This window comes from Hypanus sabinus, chromosome 14 (assembly GCF_030144855.1).
Source record: "Hypanus sabinus isolate sHypSab1 chromosome 14, sHypSab1.hap1, whole genome shotgun sequence".
NCBI lineage: Eukaryota > Metazoa > Chordata > Chondrichthyes > Myliobatiformes > Dasyatidae > Hypanus > Hypanus sabinus.
The window spans coordinates 75734538-75756107 of NC_082719.1; the positions used below are offsets into that span (position 1 = coordinate 75734538).

General features: G+C 43.4%; 1 protein-coding gene across 4 annotated transcripts in view; it reads right to left on the bottom strand.

Moving 5' to 3' along the window:
• rusc2 (RUN and SH3 domain containing 2) overlaps positions 1-21570 on the bottom strand; it is a 133185-nt gene that overhangs the window by 3202 nt on the left and 108413 nt on the right. For all 4 annotated transcript variants that reach the window (XM_059989446.1, XM_059989447.1, XM_059989448.1 and 1 more), the window contains one exon: positions 12345-13332. In XM_059989446.1, the coding sequence (XP_059845429.1) occupies positions 12345-13332 (988 nt within the window). The remainder of the gene's footprint in view (positions 1-12344; positions 13333-21570) is intronic.

The window sequence follows — 21570 nt, forward strand, 5'->3', positions numbered from 1 at the left end:
CCTTTCAATTTTAGCCCTTTTATAAGTAGTTTTTTTCTCACCCTACACAAGAATCCAAACAACAGTTTGTGACAATGAGTAAGTGCAGTTTAAAAACTGCATGAAGATGTATCAAATATCTTCTCAAGTCCATATATAGAATGTGCTTTCTTCAGATTCTAAGCTGCTAAGATACTCATTCACCATCAGCCCTCCATTACTATATCTACTACAGAGGCCTCGGGGAAGAAGGCAAAGATATGCCCACCTGTACACGTAGTTAATAGCTCACTTCTTCCAAGTGTGATACATGGTTATATGGAATATTGCAGGAAAATCTTTGGCCTTGTTCTTTTTCACGGTCTGTTCGATTTGTCAAGTTGAGGGTCATGCTGGCTCTTAACATCCTTGCTACGGGCCCTTTCTAAACAGCTGCAGCAGACCTCTGTAATTGCTCAGTTTGCTTCTCCCTACTGCACCAGACTAGTCATCTAAAGTATTGTATTCACAGAGAGATGAATACCTTTGCTTTGATTTTAGTGTCAACTTTGGTTTTGGATTTGCCTACATTACTGGTTTTCCATGAGTGTGGGCTGCCACTGAAAGCACTTGTGTGCCTATGAGACACAGTTTTCAAGTATTCAGAACAGCGACACAAGATTTTGTGATGCTGACTTACTCCTGAATTTCCACATACGGTAAAATGAGAATCTCAAAATGTTTCAAAGGTACATTTAATGTCTGAAGCTAATTGTTTACTCTTTCAGAAGAACTCAAAATTGCAAAACGTGTAGTCCTTGCATGTCCAGTTCAAAACTGGCAATTAGGAAGGTGACTCATTGGATTGTGCATCACTTCTGGTTCATTTGGCAGGGGAATGCGAACGAGAGCAGGTCAGAAAGTGGAAGGTTGGAGAGGAAGGTAGATATCAGGGCCATTAAAAACAAGTAATAAATGCAATTGGATGGATGGTTTGAAATGTGTATTTTAATGCTAAGAATATCATGAGTAAAGGTGATGAACAGAGCATGGATCAGTACATGGAGCTACAATGATGTTGTGACCAATACAGATGGTTGGTTGAGAGAGGAATAAGAATGGGTGCTCAAGGTCCTGGGGTTTTAATGTTTTAGAAAAGATTGAGAGGGGAGTTAAAAGAGGGTATGGGAGTTGCACTACAAATCAGGGATAATATCACAGCTGCACTCAGCATAATGAACGGTTCATGGAGGTATTCAACTTCCCTAATATAAACTGGGACCTCTAGTGCAAGTGGATTAGATGGGACAGAATTTGTTAGGTGTATCCAAGAGAGTTTCTAAAATCAAGATGTAGTTAGTCCAATAAGTGGACGGACTGTACCGGATCTAGTGTTGGTTAATGAACTTGGCCAGATAATCGACTTTTCAGTGGATGAGCAGTTAGGGAACAGTGACCACAAATCCTTAAGTTTAAGACAGTTATAAATAGGGGTAAGTATGGACCTTGTGGGAGAGTATTCAACAAGAACAAGGAAAACACTATTAGGCAGGAACTATGGAGAGTTAATTGGAAAACAGCTGTTTTTGGGCAGGGCCACATCAGGCATGTGGAGGGTGTTTAAAGACCAAATAGACAAAGCATGATCCAGTCAGAAGAATGGCAAGGTAAGAGAACTTTGGATGTCGAGGAAGGTGAGGAACTTAGTAAATAAGAAATAAAATATGTAAAGCTTAGGAAACTGGAATTATATAGAAACTTTAAGGATTATAAATAAGCCAAAAAAGAAGAAGGGAAGTAGGAAAGCCATGAGGGGCCATGAAATGTCCTTGGCAAGTAGAATTAAAGAGAATCCTAAGGTATTCTTTTCATATATTAGGAGCAAGAGGATAACTAGTGCAAAGGTAGGACCACTCCACAATAAAGTAACATTTGCTTGGATGCAAAGGATATGGGTGATGTCCCTAATGAGTACTTTCTATCCTCCAGCTCCATCTCTTTGGTAAATATTGATGTAGAGGACAGTTACGAGAGTAATAATATGCTAGGGCATTTAAAGGTAAAGGAGGAGGTAGTGTTTTATTATTCTATGATAGTATTTTAGTAATACAGCAGGGAGAAGGTCCTACCAGCCCTTCGAGCCATGCTGCCCCAACAACACCCAACAAACCTGATTAACCCTAATCTAATCACAGAACAATTTACAATTAACCTACCTGGTAGGTCATTGGACTATGGTGGGTCACTTAAAGAGAATTAAATGGAGGACTTCCGGTAAGATGGCGATTGTTTAGCTGCTCCGAACTTTTGCTCCATCATTCTCCCTATCTTTGCACTATATGTCTCCATCCTTAAACCTTAGTTAGGTATTTTATTGGGTTTCTTTTACTTGCCTGCGAACACATCTATCTTATAATGGCTACCAAAAGTACTAAAACCCGGAAAAAGGACATTTCTACGGCTTTGCCGGCTGACCTTGCTGCTTTGGAACAGCATCGACAAGATATTTTAAAGGAATTTAGAACTTCTTTCAACCAGCTGGATGTCAAATTGGATCGGATCAACGCTAGAGTGGACGAACATGCTGAACATTTATCTCGCATCGATTCAACTTCTGAAGATTTAAAACACCGTGTTCAATATCTTGAAACTCTCTGCTCCAGCCTAGAGGAGAAGAATTGTAAACTTTTTTCCAAAATGGTGGATCTTGAAAACTGGAGCAGACGTTGCAATCTACAAATTCTTGGTTTGCCAGAGGCCACCGAACAGGGCTCTCCCGTGAAATTTTTTTCCGATTTTCTCTGTGAGATCTTTGGGAAAGAATTTCTTCCGACTCCACCTGAGCTTGAAAGGGCACACAGGATCTACGTTCCCCGTGCAATTCTGGGTTCCCACCCACGGCTGGTAATTTTGTGCTTTCATCAATACCAGGTGAAAAACTGTTTGATTATGGAGGCATGCTGCAGAGGTACTTTTGCTTTTCAAAATACAGTCATTCGTTTTGTGGAGGATTTTGCCCCCCAGGTTCTGAAGATGCGTGCTGAGTTTAAAGGTGTAATGAAAGTGCTTTTTGATCACGGACTCAGACCCTCCCTTCGAAACCCAGCCGATCTTCGAATTACGCTTACTACTGGAGAATATAAGTGGTTTAAATCAGTGAAGGAGGCTGAGGCATTTGTTGGAGGTCTTCCGGCCATCCCGTCTCCTTCGGAACCCGGTCTGACCTTCTAAAATGGTGGATAAGTACCTCTCGTAGTAAAGCTATTTTTTCCGGACTCAGACTTTACTTGAATAATTCAGACATTATCTATTGAAACTCTAAGGGCTGTTGACAATATCTCCCTAGACTTGGTGCGTTTTTTCTAAATAGATAATCTGAGTTTAATGTGTCCCTGCGGGCGTTTAGATTGTACTTGTGTAATCTATTTTATTCTTGTATAACTTTATCTATAGAGATCTACAATTGACTATCTTGTTTTGGAGGTTTGGAGTTTTTATTGAAGGCCTCCCTCTTGGTTCATTCATTGTTTAAGTTTTGCTTTTTTTTCCCCTGTAAATGGTTGATAAGTACTCTCTTCGAATCTATAATTTCCCCCTTTCCTCCCTCCCTTTTTTTCCTTTTAATCTTCTATAATTTTTCGTGGGTAGGTTAGTTTTGGTTTTCTTCTGATTTTCTTTATATTAAGTTTTATACTTCTGTTGAAGTTGTTCCTATCTGTAATTATGTTTTCTAGTGCATAAACTAGTTACCATTTGCTATAGTATTTATACAAAACTGTTGTTAACGACACAGAACTGGAAGTCATACTTGGGTTAATTTTTTTGGGTAGAGCTAGCTGCTTTTTTTGGTAGCCGTCTAGTTTTGGGTTGCGAGGATGGGGTGGATTCTCCAGTTTCAACACTACTCACTGTTTCTATTGCTTTCCTTTGTTACTCAGGACATGTTTCTGTTTTGATTCTACAAATCTATGTTGACATTTTTGCTCCCAGACTGTTATTGTACTACTTGACTTTTTATATGCCTGCTGCCTTCTATGCACTAACAATTGATAATGGTTAACACAGTTAAATTTGTGAGCTGGAATGTAAAGGGATTGGATTTTTCGGTCCCTTGCTTTCAGCTCCTTTTTTTTGGTAGTAGGCATTAATATCTTCTGTTGCTAAGTGTATTTACAGTTTTGGGGGTTTGATTGTCCTGATTTATATTCTCTATATTGTGTTGTGGTTGGTCTGGAGTTCTTTTTTGTTGCGGGGCTTGGGGAGGATACTAATTTTACATGTCTTCAATTTGGGTGCTTTCTCAATTATCTTTCTTTGTATCATATTATTATTGTATGTTTATTTTTGCACTGTATCAATGTTCTTCATTTTGATCTGGGTTTTTTTTAATCTGTAGCTATGTAGAAAATGTATAAAAAAACTAATAAAAAAAAGAGAATTAAATTTCCCCAGGTTCTGATGGGATATAATCCATGCGATTTAAAGAGGTAAGTGAAGGGATTGTTGGGCCATGATCTATATTTTGGTGTCCTCTCTAACTACATACGAGGTCCTGGTAGACGGGCGAGTAGCTAGTCTTGTTCCATTGTTCTAGGAGGGAACCAGGAATAATCTAGGAAACTGTAGACTGGTGAGCCCCATGTCAGTGGTGGGGAAGATACCTGAGGGAACTCTTAGGGATAGGATTTATGAATATTTGGAAAACCATGGCCTAATTAGGGAGAGTCAGCATGTCATGTCTTGCTAACTTGGTTAAGTCTTTTGACAAGGTGACAAGGGTGATCAATGAAGGTAGAGCTGTGGATGTTGACTACATGGATTTTATTTCAGTAAGGCATTTGACAAGGTTCCTCATAGGAGGCTCAACCAGAAGATTAAGATGCATGGGATCCACAGTGAATTATCCATTTTGATTCAGAACTGTCTTGCCCATAGAAGACAGCAGGTGGTGTCAAAGGGACTTATTCTAGTTGGAGGTCTATGATTAGTGGTGTCCTGCAGGGATCAGTACTGGGACCTCTGCTGGTTGTGATGTACAGTATATAAATGAAAACTTAAGATGGGTGGATCAGTAAGTTTGCAGATGATACAAAGGTTGGTGGTGTTGTGGATAGTATAGGTGATTGGCAAAGAATACAAAAGAATACAGATCAGTGCAGATATGGGTGGAGAAATGGCAGATGAAGTTTAACCAAGCCAAATGTGAAATGTTGCGCCTTAGAGGGTCAAATGTAATGAGGCAGTACGCTGTTAAGGATAAGGCCCCTAGCCGTGCTGCTGAGCAGAGGGATTTTGAAGTCCAAGTTTATAGCTCCCTGAAAGTGGCTACACATGCTGATAGGATGGTTTCAAAGGAATATAGCATGCTTGCTTTTATTAGTTGAAGCACAGGGTTCAAAAGTCAGGAAGATATGTTGTAGCTTTATAAAACCAGTTAGGTTGCATCTCGGGTATGGCAAACAGTTCTGATGACCCCATTACAGGAAGGAAGTCTAGGCTTTAGAGAGGGTGCAGAAGAGGTTTATCAGGATGCTGCCAGGATTAGAGGGCATGTGTTATAATGACAGGTTGGACAAACTTGGATTATTTTCTCTGGAGTGCCAAAGGCTCAGGGAAGATCTAATAGAGATTCATAAGATTATGAGAGGCATAGCTAGATTCAACAGACAGCATCTTTTTTCCAGGTTTGAAATGTATAATACCAGAAGGCATGCATTTAAGATAAGAGGGGATAAGTTCTAAGGAGTTGTGAGGGGCAAGTTTTAGGCGACAGAGATTAGTCAGGTTAACTGTTTGATTTACAATGTTGCTGGTTGTGGACAATATTATGGGATGTAGGGCCTGTTCCTGTGCTGTACTGTTTTATGTTCTTACACATTTTAATGCAGTCCCGAATAATGTGCCAAATATCTCAATTTGTACTGATGAATCCAGCTCAAGATGAGAATGGGATTAGAAATAATTAGAATAATGAAATAGCACCAATAATTTGGCCATAATCCTACTAATGTGAGAAAAATGTAATAAAAGCATACAGATTATTTGGAGTAAAAACAACTTACAAACCTTAGCAACAATAAGAAATGTGTATTTGAATAATACCTTTCACAACCTTGGGCTTCCCAAATGTTTTCCAGTCAGTGGAGTGATTTTGAACTGTAGTCAATTTTATAATGCACAGACAGCCTACGCAATAAATGGCAATGGTACAGAGAGTATACTTTTCAGTGACATTGATTTAAAGAGAGCATACTTTTCAGTGAAATTGATTTAAAGTTAGGTTTAAATGAGGTTTCTCAGGAAAGCACACATCTGAGACTGCACATAGGGTCTCAGTTTAACATCTCTTTAAGGTAGTACTGACAGTACACATTGAACTGGCTTCTTAGGCTTGAGTATCATGTCGTATCACTGAAATAGGATGATGTAAGGAATGTTAAATTTGCAAAACCTCATATTCCAAATGAATAGCCTCCAACCTCATGGCACAAACATTGATTTCTCTGAATTCCAATAGTTTTCCCCCTTCCCCATTCTCTCTTCTTCTATTCCCCATTTTGGACCATCTTGCATCTTCTCCTCATCTGCCTATTACCTCCCGCAGTACTCATCCTCCCTCCCATTCTCCTATGATCCACTCTCCTCCCCTATCAGATACTGTCTTCTCCAGCCCTATAGCTTTTTCATCTATCAACTCCCAGCTTCTTACTTCAACATCTCTCCCCGTCCACCTGGCTTCACCTATCACCTTCTAACTAGTACTCCTCCTCCCCCACCCTCTTATAGTGGCTTCTTCCTTCTTTTCCAGCTCTGATGAAGAACCTCAGCTCAAAACAACAACTGTTTGTTTATTTCCTTAGATGCTGCCTAATCTGCTGAGTTCCTCCAGCATTTTGTACATATTCTTAGTTAAACTTGATTCTTCCCTGGTGTATGCTAAAATGTGTGATACAAAATGAATATTTCTTAGACAAAATGGTGTTAGTCTGGGATATGAGAATATTTTGAGAATGCACAAGGAAACCAGCTCACAGCCATGTTTTGAGAACTTAAGTCTTAACTACAGCTTCGAGAGTAATAATGGGTAAAAACATATTTGTCTGGAAAAGTACTGGGGCAAAATGTTATGATCAATTTTTGAAGAGATATTGCAGAGTAGAATAAAGGATTATTTGTGCATGTGTGAATCCTCTCAGGCTGGGTTATGACTAGTGCTAAGAGCTAGAGAGAGAGACAAGGACATCAAGAAGCAGGGAGAAAGAGAGAGCGAAATTGGAAAAGCTGTCGGGCATCTGCAGTTCCCTCTGGTAGCTTATTGTGTAGAGTGGCTGAGTGACTAGTTGATAGTATTATTTTGTTTGTTTACCACTTTACTAATCACTCTTTCAGTTTGTATTTTATTTTCTATATAAATCTGAAGTAATTTCTTATAACCTTTAACACATATACAGGGCCTGCTTTGTGTGTGGATACCTTTTGCTGCTGAGTCAGAAAAGAACCAGAAACAAATTCTGAAATACTTTTATTACAGATGTATACACTGGATCTCCTGTTCTTTGACCACACTCTCACCTAGTCACCTAGACTTGCTACTACAGCCACACATCCTTCCTAGGGACTTACCTCTGTTGCCAATTACTGCAGTCACTGGTATCTTTTGGATACCCAGCATTTGGCTCAGAGAAGGGTATGCTACAATCTAAACTAATAAAAAGTTTGTCTTAAATTGCTGTTTTTAAATTTAAGGATGCTATAAAGTAGATTTCTAATTGTTCCTAGCTTACCTCTGTGGTGAACATTCACTTCTTAGCCAATAGGCTCTTTCTCTTTCTTGGTTGCTAATCTTACTTTCTAAACACAGTATCTGCTATCTGTAAGATCACAAACAAACGTATATAAGTAAACTTCCAACTAACAGTTGTTTGACTTCTGGTTGTAAAGTGAAGTCAGTCTTCAGTTCTTAAAATGTAAATGTTAAGCACTTTGGGGTTAAAACGAGTATTGTTCTGTCCAGAAGGCATAAGGTTTAGCTCACAACATCTGCTTTATTACTGCTGGAGTTACAGTATAAGACAATGGGTTGTTTAATTCAGTTTGTTTCAAACAGACAAACTGACTCTTAAGTTGCTTGGTTCAAGGATGCTTGAAGAATAATGTGAAAAAGGATCTAGTGCTTTAATAACCAATATCCAGCTGAACCTGCAGGACATAATGGGCAGTTTTGATGTGGTGTCCCTGTTCACAAGAGTTCCCATTAAGGATAGCTGGGTCCTCCTATGGCCAAGGTTTGATAAGGGTACCAATGACCTGTCTTAACACACCCTTACATAAATGTACTTCTTCCATAAGGAGAACTACTATGAACAAAGGGACATTGTGGCCATGGGATTGCCCTTGTCACCGACTATTGCTAGGACTTCAGGGAGAGGGCTCTGCGTTCATTGCCCTAATGCCCCAAATGCTTCTTCAGATAAGTCAATGTATACTTTGTAGTGTGTCCTCATAGACTCCAGGCACTCTGAAAGTTCCACAACCATCTGAACAGTATACATCCAAGCATTCAGTTTGCGCTAGAGATGGATAAGAATAGAAGGCCCCCATTTCTGGACATTCTAACATGACAAAAACCGGATAGTAGCCTCAGACATGGTAACTATCAGAAACACACTCATACGGACTTGTGGTCTTACAGACTTGTACCTCAACAATAACAGCCACCGTTAGGCTTCCCAACATAGAGCGGTTCTTTTTACCTTGATTAACCATGCAAAAACTATTTTGGACCTGGACAGTCTCCCTGAGGAAATAAGATGATTACATACGATGTTCATAAGGAATGGATTATAATGTGAAGGAAATCAATCAGGCCCTTAAAAAGCTGACAGAAAAACCAGGAAACCTAACAACTAGAAGAAACCCATTGTTACTACCTGCCTTCCCTATACTTCCACAGTTTCTGGAAGGATTGCCAGGATCCTGAAGAAATACCAGATTAATACCGCCCACAAACCCATAAGGAAGGTCAAGTCACAGCTAATGTGGGTCAAAGATGACCTGGGACTTGGGTCAGCTGGCATTCACAAGATTCCCTGTGAATGCAGTATTGTGTACTGTATACCGGCCAGACAGCACAATGGAAACCTGCATCAAGGAACACAAGAGTTCTATCCATTTGGGCTACCCAAAGAAATCAGCAGTAGCAAAACACTGCATTTGCAATGGCCATATGATTGACCATGACAGCACAAAACTACTATGCTGCGCCAATGGCTTTTGTGACTGCCTGATAAAGGAAGTAATTGAAATTAAACTAGAGGAAAAGAATTTTAGCAAAGACAAAGATCTCACTCTAAGTACGAACTGGAATTTGATTGTAAATAGGTGGGAGAGCGGTAATTTGATTCAAGGAGAACTAACCAATTAGGAGGAATGGACGACAGTATAGAGAGTCCCACCAGTTACATCATCCCTGAAGGAAATGGCAGAGCTTGTCATCGAAACGTTTGTTATAATCAATACCTGTACCCAACCGGAAGCCAGAAAGGAGTTTATTCAAAACGGATGTATTTACAGTTAGAAAGTTTTTTGTGCTCAAGGAAGTTAGCTTCACAGCATTACAACATTAATGTTAGGTCGCTGAAGTACTATGTCTCCAAAATGATTTCAGACTATTTGTGTTGAAAGGACATCTGAGGAAATAACCTACGTGTGTGAAGTCACGCAAGTTGTAGGAAAATGTATATCAGTGTAGAGAGCAGTTCAGGCGTATTGCAACTGATTGAAGACCATCAAAAAGAATGATAGGAAGACAGGTTGAATAGAATCCATTGCTCTAGCTTCGGTTTCTGCGACAGAGAACTTGCTTGTCTGCATCATGCTGTGTCCTTTTAGATAACATGAATTGTACCTGTGCTTTGGAAATTCTTTGAGTTTCAGAAATGCTTTGTGCTTTAAAATTGTCTGTATTTGGGGAAATAAATGTTTAAGATAGAAATCCGCTGAGTTCTAAATGTGTGTTAAGATTATGTGGATTCAAACATGTATCACTAAATAAAGGAACTGTGTTTTAAACTATTTTGTTAGCTGGAATTGCCTTCTTGGTAGGGAGGGAGGACCCTCTGCTCAAACAGTGGGTGTTAGCAGATAAAACTCACAACGGAGAATAAAGAGGGAAGTCTTTGAAGATTGGGTAGTTGCAGTGTTATCTCCCTTTAGTGAAAGTATTTGTGGCTATTTATATCCAATAGGACTGAAAATCATTGTTTGAGTTTAGAACCTTTGCTGTCAGCAAACCCAATACCACCACACCTCTACATCCAATTACTTTTTATAAGAAGTTTGGCATGAGTCCCCAAATCCTCAGAACTTTCTACAGAGGAACCACTGAGAACATCCTGACTGCCTGTGTCACCGCCTGGTACAGGAACTGTACTACCCTCAATCGCAGGGCACTTCAGAGAGCGGTGCAGACAGCGAATCTGTGGATGTGAACTTTCCTCTATTCAGGAGATTAACAGCAGCAAGAAGGGCCCAGAGGATCATCAGGTACTCCAGCCACCCCAATCACAAACTGTTTCAGCTGCTTCTGTCTGGCAAATGGTACTGCAGCATTAAGGCCAGGACCAACAGGCTCCAGGACAGCTTATTTCAGATTTATCAATACTCATTGATCTGATTACATATCTGACTGTACATACATGTACACAAAACAATTATGTATACAATGTCAACACGAGTGAATCTGCAGATGCTGGAAATAAATAAAAACACAAAATGCTGGCAGAACTCAGCAGGCCAGGCAGCATCTATGGGAGGAGGTAATGATGATGTTTCGGGCCGAAACCCGGGTTTCAGCCCGAAACGTCATCACTACCTCCTCCCATAGATGCTGTCTGGCCTGCTGAGTTCTGCCAGCATTTTGTGATTTTATGTATACATTGTTAATGTTTGGGCAATATTTCCCACATTTCCCTTCCTTATTGCTTGAACATAGCGACAGAGAAACAACAAAGATTTTTACTCCCACATGTTGTGAAATGGATGTAAGAAATAAAATAAATTCTATAAGTCTCATATCTGGAGTATGAGAAAATACTCGAAGGACTTAGTCAGAAACAGCTACAGCTGTTAGACCTCTTAAGACCTTGTGCACGGCAGGGCAGTATGCTTGATACTTGAAGTTCAAGGAAATGTGAGGAGCAAGTTCTATTTTTATACAGAGAGTGATGGGTGCCTGAAATGCACTGCCAGGAGTGGTAGAGAGGCAAATATGATAGTAGTGCTTAAATGCTCTTAGAGGGGCACATAAATGTGCTGAGAATGAAGGGATATGGACTTGTATGTGCAGAAGGGGTATAGTTCAGTTAACTGTTTGATTACTAGTATAATTTAGATCAGCACAAAACCACTGCCTTAAGGAACCTTTTCTGTACTGTACCATTCTATGTTTTACCTCCAGAGAATCTAATATCCAGCCCCTTCACCATATTGTACAAACAATAGCACATGCTGTATAATTTATCAAGGATATGTCATTTGTGATCTTTACCATGAAGAATTTCAATATTTTAGGAGCATAATAATATACAAGTTCCCTTCATTTGATACATCAATCTGACATTTTCCTTCATTTAAAGCCTGGAACTTCTCATTAATGTATTATTAGATTACCATTCCAAGGATTGCAGTGGTATAAAGGAAAGGTAAAGATCAATATCTGTCTTGCTGCATACTAATCTAGAGGCCTGTACGAAAGACCTGAAGACACACATTCTAAAACCACTCTGACATTTAAATTCTGATAATGAACATCATAAAATTTTAAAAAAAATGGTCCCAATAAAAGTAAACAGTAAAATACCAGATAGTTATAAAAAATCTTACTGGTTCACCAATGAATGTTAGGGAAGGAAGACACAAAAGAGTGTCGATGTTGGAACCCAGAACAACAAGCAAGATGCTGGAGGAACTCAGCTGGTCAAAAATTCAAAACTAAGTCATTATCAAAGTAGGTATACATCATGATATATGTACTACCCCGAGATTCATTTTCCTGTGGATGTGCACAATATATACAAATAAAAAATACAACGTAATCAATGAAAGGTCACACTGTTGGTGAGAACTTGTATCAAAATTTGATGTTTTAAGTCAAGACCGTTCATCTGGACTGGAGAAATCTGTCTTTTCTATATGGTCTGACATATTGTTAGCTCATTGTAATTATATCTTATTTGCTGGCTGTAGTTGTCTAACATGCAATCAGCTAACCAACAGTTGGATAGCCAATAGATACCAACCTTGCTTGCAACGTCCACAGATGAGTGTGAATAAATGCTGTGGTTCTGGCAGCATTACTTCAGCATGATAATAAGAAAAAGCCTTACCTGCTTTTCTGTGATTTCACCAGCCTTGATTCTTCCTTTCTAGACTGATTTACACTTGCACCAAAGAGTCGTCCTAGCCACATTCCTTGCTTGCCTTCAGCGTGTTCAACATTTAGCTTTTTCTCTGGCTGTTCACCATGTTCACATGAAGCCACACTTTCATTCACTTTGCCATGTTTAAGTTCATGTAGCACCGATTCAGGAGGACTCCCCATCCAAGATTTGTTTTCAATCTTAGACTCCTCAAGCTGAGTCTTTTTTAGGAGTTCCTTGGTGGCTAATGCCACTTCATTTGATGTGGCCAGACCAGGCGCCATATGGCAAATATCCGAATTTTGAAACTCAGATATAGCCCTATTCTCTGCTCCTTCTACAACACCTTCTCGAACCAACCTCTTCTCCACATCCATATCTAACTGTACTGGCACAACGCCATTACTATGCTTCTTTCTCTTCTCCCATTTCACGAACTTTGATTCTTCAGAAGATCCTTCAATGTACACCTGTGAACTCTGCATGAGTTGGTACCACCATCCTGCTTGCTTGTCCTTTTTCATGTCCATTACTTTCTCCTTTTGCATTCTCTCCACTTTTTCCACTTCTTTATCATCTTTACCCAATAATATTGCATCTTTTGACATTGTACCATTCAATGTAACTACACTTTGTGTGATCCTTTGTGGCTTCTCCTCCCTGTTCTGCTGAGATCCAGAGTTTTTATTTGCACCATCACTGCTACCATTGGTTCTCATCAGCTGGAAGGTAGAGTGCACAGATTGCAAGAGATCTTGCTTCACTTTGAGCTGTTCTTTCTTCTTTTGTTGCTCTTTGTTCATTTGAATAACATGGTGCTCAAACATCAAATCTAGATCGAAAGGCAGTAATGAAAGAGGCTGCAGCAAAAGCAGGAGTTCCTCAAACAGAGCCTGACAAACACTATGTGACAGGGCTAGGAAGCCTGTGGACAGATAGTGAATTCCAATAATATCTGAAAAAAAGAGTAATTAAGAAATGTCACAGTTTAGGTATTCAGTATCAAACACACCACAAAAAGAGGAAAAAATGCTGCTATACAAATACGTAGGTAGGCTGAAACAACAATACCAGTTTCACAACGTGTTTGACTAATACTTAAATATATGCAAAACTACTTCATTACGTTAATTTTACAAAATCTGCTTCTTACCAAAGGCCTTGGATTAATTATCTGACTATTGCACCACAGATTTAAGATTACTATGACATCTGCCTCAATGGAAATCCAAGGCATCAAAATTTGATGTAAATATTTTATAAAATTCTAAGCCCAATCAAAATTTTTTGGTACAATTATTCATGAGCAGTAAAAATCTATTAATCTGGTATATGTAGTACTTTGGTGGTGCCAGACTATTAGATGTTATTGTCAAGGAACACACACAAAACACTGGAAGAACTCAGCAGGTCAAGCAGAGTCTATGGAAATGAGTAGATACTCAATGTTTCGGGACTACGTTCTCATGATTATTATCCAGTGTTTTGGGTCAAAATGTTAAAGATGTTTCATAGTATAACAACATATTTTATAGTAAAGCCATTAATTTTTAAATGGAATGTGAAAACATAACCCATTAGATTTAAAGAGAGCAAAGAAAACAGAATCTGCTTAGTTTCAAGGGAGCATGACCAAAAGGAAACTGGTGGGTTTAAAGAGAGCTCAAGAATTAGGGCTGCAGTGAGTGGACAGGATGCAAGACAAACATGCTTGATCAGCTAGATGCTGAATCATCAAGATTTATGAGTTTTCCTGGAGAATCACTTAAAGTGAGTTGTAATAGGACTTTAAACTAAGTAAACAGAGATAGGATTCCACAAACAGCATAAACTCAGAGTAATACAGCACAGAATCAGGTTCTTTGGGCCAAAAGTCCATGATGAGCTAGATACCCATGAAAGCTATTCTTATATCCCCTTCTTTGACCCATATCCCTGTAATTCCTATCCAAGTACATGTCCAAGTGACTTTTAAATGTTATTATTGTACCTGTCTCAACCACTTCCTTTGGCAGTTCATTGTATTAATGTTCAGAAAATCATGAGGAAATGAGAGAACATTGGCATGGATTTCTGAGGGTAAAATTGATAAGCAAAGTGTGGCATGCTGGGGCAGCACATGCAAGCAAAATTATTCAGCATAGAGCAAATTCAGAGTTAATAAAATGATTTTTTAAAAATGCCAATGCTTAACAGTCTTTATCTGCAATAAAACTAAGATGAAAGCACAGGTTAAATAGCTATTACTGAGAAGCCATTCCAGGTTGTATTGTGTTCCAAAAGAATATGCCAAAGGGAAAGAAGGTGGGCTAGTGTTATTAATCAATGTTTTGGAATGGTGTTGAATTGGGACATAGAGTCAGTAGAAGGTAATGTACTTTAGAAGCAGTTTATGCTGAAATCACAATTGCAATTGGAGGATGAGCATCACAGGACCAAAAGCACTTGCCACTTAAATAAGGACAATCGCAATGCTTTGAAGGTGCATTTGCCTGAAGTGAGCTGTGAAAATCAGCTAAGGGATTGGTCTGCAGGTGGTATTTAAACAATTGGTTCTTAATGCTCAGAAAGAATTTATTCCAATTAGGAAAAGGGATTCCCCAAGAAAGAGGCATAATCTGTGGTTACTGTTTACCTGCACCACACTTTCTCTGTAGCTGATGTACTTCATTCTGCATTGTTATTGTTCTACCTTGCTCTACTTCAATGCACTGTGTAAAGATTTGATCTGCATGAACAGTATGTAAGACAATCTTTTCATGTATCTCAGTATAAGTGACAATAAGAAGTCAATTTCAATTCTAAAGGTCAAGGAGACAGACACACAAACATACTTTACTGATCCCGAGGGAAGTTGGGTTTTGTTACAGTCACACCAACCAAGAATAGTGTAGAAATATAGCAATATAAAACCATAAATAATTAAATAATAAGTAAATTATGCCAAGTAGAAATAAATCCAGGACCAGCCTATTGGCTCAGGGTATCTGACACTCCGAGGGAGGAGTTGTAGTTTGAGGGCCACAGGCAGGAATGACTTCCTATGACACTCAGTGTTACATCTCAGTGGAATGAGTCTCTGGCTGAATGTACTCCTGTGCCTAACTAGTACATTATGGAGTGGATGGGAGACATTGTCTAAGATGGCATGCAACTTGGACAACATCCTCTTTTTCAGACAACACTATCAGAGAGTCCAGTTCCACCCCCACGACATCACTGGCCTTATGAATGTTTGTTGATTCTGTTGATGTCTGCTACCCTCAGCCTGCTGCCCTAGCAAAAAACAGCAAACATGATAGCACTGGCCACCACAGACTCGTATAACATCCTCAGCATCGTCCGGCACATGTTACAGGACCTCGATCTCATCAGGAAGTAGAGACGGCTCTAACCCTTCTTGTAGACAGCCTCAGTGTTCTTTGACCAGTCCAGTTTATTGTCAATTCGTATTCCCAGGTATTTGTAATCCTCCACCATGTCCACACTGACCCCTTGGATGGAAACAGGGGTCACCGGTTATGTCACCGAGAATGTTAAATTGAAGGCAGCAAGGGCTAATGAGTGGTCGGCCAGAGGATGGGAAATATTCCAGGATCCAGCGGGGAAAGACTGAAAAGCTCATAAGGTGAGAAAAATGGAAAGAAGACAGCTAAAGTGTAGAGAATGAGGCTGCTGAATAAAAAAACAGAAAACAAAGAGTGGCAGATGTATTTAATCATTTTTATTGCATCAGTCTTCACTGTGGAAGACACAGCAAATTTCCTTTAAATAACAAATGGGATAATTTCAAAAAACATGGAGAAACTAATAAAAACCTCAAACACAAGGATATAGTATCATCGAAAATCATGGGATGAAAGGTAGACAAATCAATGGGACTCAATGGTCTAAGCCTGAGGGTATTAAAGGAAATAGCAGCAAGAAACAGTGGTTGAAAATTTTCAAAACTCACTAAATTGTGGGAGGATATCTGAAGAATGGAAACGAACAATGTCAGTTCTTTGAACAAAGTAGGAGGAGGACATATCGTGGAAAACCATAAGACAGCTAGTTTAACCCCTATTGTTAGCAATATGCTAGAGGAAATAATCAAGAAGAAAATAACTCATAATATAGGAAAGCTAAATATAATCAAACCCCATTGGCATGGTTTTATAAAAATTACATTTGACAAAAATTTGCTTGAATTCTTTAAGAAGATATCGTGGAGATCTAATAAAGGAGAATCTATCAAGGCAGTGTATTTAGATTTCCAAAAGGTATGGCAAGATGCCATATAAGAGGAAGGTGCATTAATTAACAGCTCAAAGACATTGGAGGAAGTATATTAGCATATATTGAATACTGGTTGTCAGGAATAAAAGGAGCACCCCAGGAATCACCTTAATTGTTTACTAGTTTTGGTAACGACCTAGAGGATGGAACAAAATGTAAGGTTTCTAAGTTTGCCAATAATAGCAAAAAACAGGTGGAAAGACATATTGTGTTGAGGACTTTGTGATTATTTAAAGGGTTATAACTAGATTGTGTGATAGGTGAAAAACTGGAAGTCATGCACTTCAGTAAGAGTGGTCAAGTCAATATTTTATAAATGAAGAGTTGTAGCGCCTCATTTCCTAGCGTATCCGAACCGACTCACAATTAGATAGCCTACGGGGGTTTGCGAGCACAGAGCTTTGGAGCCTCTTCGCCATGGGGGGCCGGTTGACAGAGGCTTAAAAGTGAGGCTGAAGTTTTCGAATAAAGTTTTTCCTTCGACTGCAGTTACCGACTCCGTGTCGTAATTTTAGCGCTGCTCGTAGCACACCGCTACAATTGGTGACCCCGACGGTCCAAACGATTTTTGGACCAGAAATGACCGACGCCGCCTCTGTTCATGCGGTTTCGTTGAAACTGCCGGGTTTCTGGACACAGCGCCCGGACCTATGGTTCCAGCAAGCCGAAGCCCAATTCCACGTTCGCCGGATCACCTCAGAAGACACCCGCTACTACTACGTGGTGGGCTCCCTCGACCAGGACACAGCTGCCCAGGTCGCGGAGTTCGTACAGTCGCCCCCGGCAGACGGCAAGTACACGGAATTCAAAGCCCTGCTCCTCAGGACTTTCGGACTCTCACGGCGCGAGCGGGCTGCCCGTTTACTGCACCTGGATGGCTTGGGCGACAGACCTCCATCGGCTTTAATGAATGAGATGTTGTCTCTGGCCGAGGGACACACAGGCCTCATGTTTGAGCAGGCATTCCTGGAGCAGCTGCCCGAGGACATACGCCTGCTGCTGTCCGACGCGGATTTCAGTGACCCCCGGAAGGTGGCAGCCCGGGCGGACTTGCTGTGGAACGCCAAAAAGGTGAGCGGGGCGTCCATCGCACAGATCTCCCAGCCACGCTCCCGGCAGCAAACCAGTCCAGGCCCGGCCGCAGAGCCCGCTAACCCCCGGCCCAATGACCACTGGTGCTTCTACCACCAGCGGTGGGGCGCAGAAGCCCGCCGTTGCCGCCCGCCCTGCAAGTTCCCGGGAAACGCCAGGGCCAGCCGCCGCTGATGGCTACGGCGGCTGGCCATCGGGATAGCCTCCTGTATGTGTGGGATAGAAGGTCGGGACGCCGGTTTTTGGTCGATACTGGGGCTGAGATCAGCGTTTTACCTCCGACGAGTTACGACACCCGCAGCAGGGCACCGGGTCCCCCCCTGAGGGCCGTGAATGGCAGCACAGTAAGGACCTATGGCACCCGTCAGGTGCAGCTACAGTTCGGCCCCAGCCAGTTCACGTGGGACTTCACACTGGCCGCCGTAGCCCAACCGCTTCTGGGTGCGGATTTTTTGCGAGCTCACAGCCTGCTGGTTGACCTGCCCAGGAAGAGACTGGTACACGCCGAGACCTTTCAGACGTTCTCCCTGGGCGCGGCCCAGTTGCCAGCCCCTCACCTCGGCTCCATCACGCTGTCCGACAACGATTTCACCAGGGTCCTGGCGGAGTTCCCATCGGTTCTGGCACCGCAGTTCACAGCAGCCATGCCCAGGCACGGCGTACAGCACCACATCCCGACACAGGGACCACCCCTCCATGCCCGTGCTCGGCGGCTTCCCCCGGACAAGCTCCGACTGGCGAAGGAGGAGTTCCAGAGAATGGAGGAATTGGGGATCATCCGGCGGTCCGACAGCCCCTGGGCTTCCCCCCTGCACATGGTGCCCAAAGCGACGGGGGACTGGAGACCGTGCGGCGACTACCGCAGGCTGAACGAGGCTACCACACCGGACCGCTACCCTGTGCCGCACATTCAGGACTTTGCGGCAAACCTGCACGGCGCCCGGATCTTCTCCAAGGTCGACCTTGTCCGAGGGTACCATCAAATCCCGATGCATCCTGACGACGTCCCCAAAACGGCTCTCATCACCCCGTTTGGCCTCTTCGAGTTCCTCCGCATGCCGTTCGGCCTGAAGAATGCCGCACAGACATTCCAGCGGTTAATGGACGCGGTGGGACGGGACCTGGACTTCGCGTTCATCTATTTGGATGACATCCTCATAGCCAGCGGCAGTCGTCAGGAGCATCTGTCCCACCTCCGTCAACTCTGCGCCCGACTGAGTGAGTACGGTCTTACAATCAACCCTGCCAAATGCCAGTTCGGGCTTGATACCATTGACTTCCTGGGCCACAGGATTACTAAAGACGGGGCAACCCCTCTGCCCGCTAAGGCAGATGCGGTCCGCCACTTCCCCCGACCCACCACGATCAAAGGCCTTCAGGAATTCGTAGGTATGGTCAATTTCTACCGCCGCTTCCTCCCTTCAGCTGCCCGGATCATGCGCCCCCTGTTCACCCTGATGTCGGGTCCGAGCAAGAACATTACCTGGGACGAGGAGTCCGCCGCCGCTTTCGTTCAAACGAAGGAAGCTTTGGCTGACGCCGCAATGCTAGTACATCCCAGAATGGACACCCCTACCGCCCTCACAGTGGACGCATCAAACACGGCAGTCGGTGGGGTGCTGGAGCAGCTCATCGCAGGTCGCTGGCAACCCCTGGCGTTTTTCAGCAAACACCTGCGGCCACCCGAGCTCAAGTATAGTGCTTTTGACCGGGAACTGTTGGCGCTCTACCTGGCAATCCGGCATTTCAGGTACTTCCTAGAAGGCCGGCCCTTCACCGCGTTCACGGACCACAAACCGCTTACCTTTGCGTTTACGAAAGCATCCGACCCCTGGTCATCCCGCCAGCAACGCCACCTGTCCTACATCTCTGAATACACAACGGATGTCCGGCACGTCTCGGGTAAGGACAATGTTGTGGCGGATGCGCTCTCTCGCCCTACCGTTCATGCCCTTTCCCAAGGGGTAGACTTTGAGGCACTGGCAGAGGCACAGCAGGTAGATGAGGAGATTCCGAGTTACAGGACTGCAGTCTCTGGTTTGCAGCTCCAGGACTTCCCCGTGGGCCCAGGTGAGAGGACCCTACTCTGTGACGTCGCCACCGGCCGGCCCCGTCCGGTCGTCCCCGCAGCCTGGCGGCGACGTGTTTTCGACTCCATTCATAACTTGGCGCATCCCTCCATCCGGACAACTGTCCGGCTGGTTTCCAGCAGGTTCGTTTGGCACGGTCTCCGCAAACAGGTCAGTGAATGGGCCAGAACGTGCATGCACTGCCAGACGGCCAAGGTTCAGCGGCACACCAAAGCCCCACCGCAGCAGTTCCATCCCGCCCACCGGCGTTTCGACCACATTCATGTGGATATCGTGGGCCCCCTGCCAGTGTCGCGCGGAGCGCGTTACCTCCTGACTATCGTGGACCGGTTCACAAGATGGCCAGAGGCGGTCCCGCTCACCGACCACCTCCGAATCTTGCGCCCGAGCCCTGCTCGCCACCTGGATATCCCGCTTTGGTGTACCAGCCCACATTACCTCCGACAGAGGCGCCCAGTTCACCTCCAGCCTGTGGTCAGCTATGGCCAGCCTTTTGGGGACTCAGCTGCACCACACCACTGCCTACCACCCACAGTCGAACGGGCTAGTGGAGCGTTTCCACCGTCACCTGAAGTCGGCCCTCATGGCCCGCCTGCGAGGAGCCAACTGGGCGGACGAGCTTCCCTGGGTCCTTCTCGGCATCCGCACAGCGCCCAAGGACGACCTGCACGCCTCGTCGGCCGAGTTGGTATATGGCGCGCCCCTGGCCGTCCCCGGGGAGTTCCTACCAGCCCCGAGGGGGCAAGAGGAAGAACCCGCTGCAGTCCTGGGCAGACTTCGCGAGAAGCTCGGTAACCTGGCCCCCATACCCACTTCACAGCATGGGCGGCACCCGACCTGCGTACCCAAAGACCTACGGAACTGTAAGTTTGTGTTTGTACGAAGGGGCGGGCATCGGCCGCCGCTGCAGCGGCCATACGAGGGGCCGTTTACGGTGCTCCGGAACAACGGGTCCACGTTCGTGCTGGACGTTGGGGGGAAGGAGGAGGTTTTCACGGTGGACCGCCTCAAGCCGGCCCATGTGGACCTGGCGCAACCGGCCGAGTTTCCGGCGCCTCGGTGCAGAGGCCGACCTCCCAAGCAGGTTCTGGCCCAGGCTGTGGACATTGGGGGGTGTATCGCCGGTTCTGGGGGGGGGTTATGTAGCGCCTCATTTCCTAGCGTATCCGAACCGACTCACAATTAGATAGCCTACGGGGGTTTGCGAGCACAGAGCTTTGGAGCCTCTTCGCCATGGGGGGCCGGTTGACAGAGGCTTAAAAGTGAGGCTGAAGTTTTCGAATAAAGTTTTTCCTTCGACTGCAGTTACCGACTCCGTGTCGTAATTTTAGCGCTGCTCGTAGCACACCGCTACAGAGTAACTGCAAATGAATGAAGTTCAGAGGAATTTAAGTCTCCTAATGCATGAATCACAAAAAGTAGTTATAAAGGCAAACAACACTTTGGTCTTTCTACAAACAGGATGGTGCTTCGCATTAGGGAGATTTTGTACAGAATGCTGGTGAGATCACATCTGGAACTCTGTGAAAAGTTTTGTTCCCCATACCTAAAAAAATGTTGTAGTACTGGAGGAAGTCCAAAAGGGATTCACCAGGTTAATTTCTGGGCTGAGAAGATTGTCCTAACAATTCTTAAGTTGAGGGGAAAAAAAATCATAAAATGGGTCACAACTATGAAATAAAAGGGCCAGTTGTTTAAAAGTAAGATGTGCAGAAATCTCTTCCCTCAGAGGG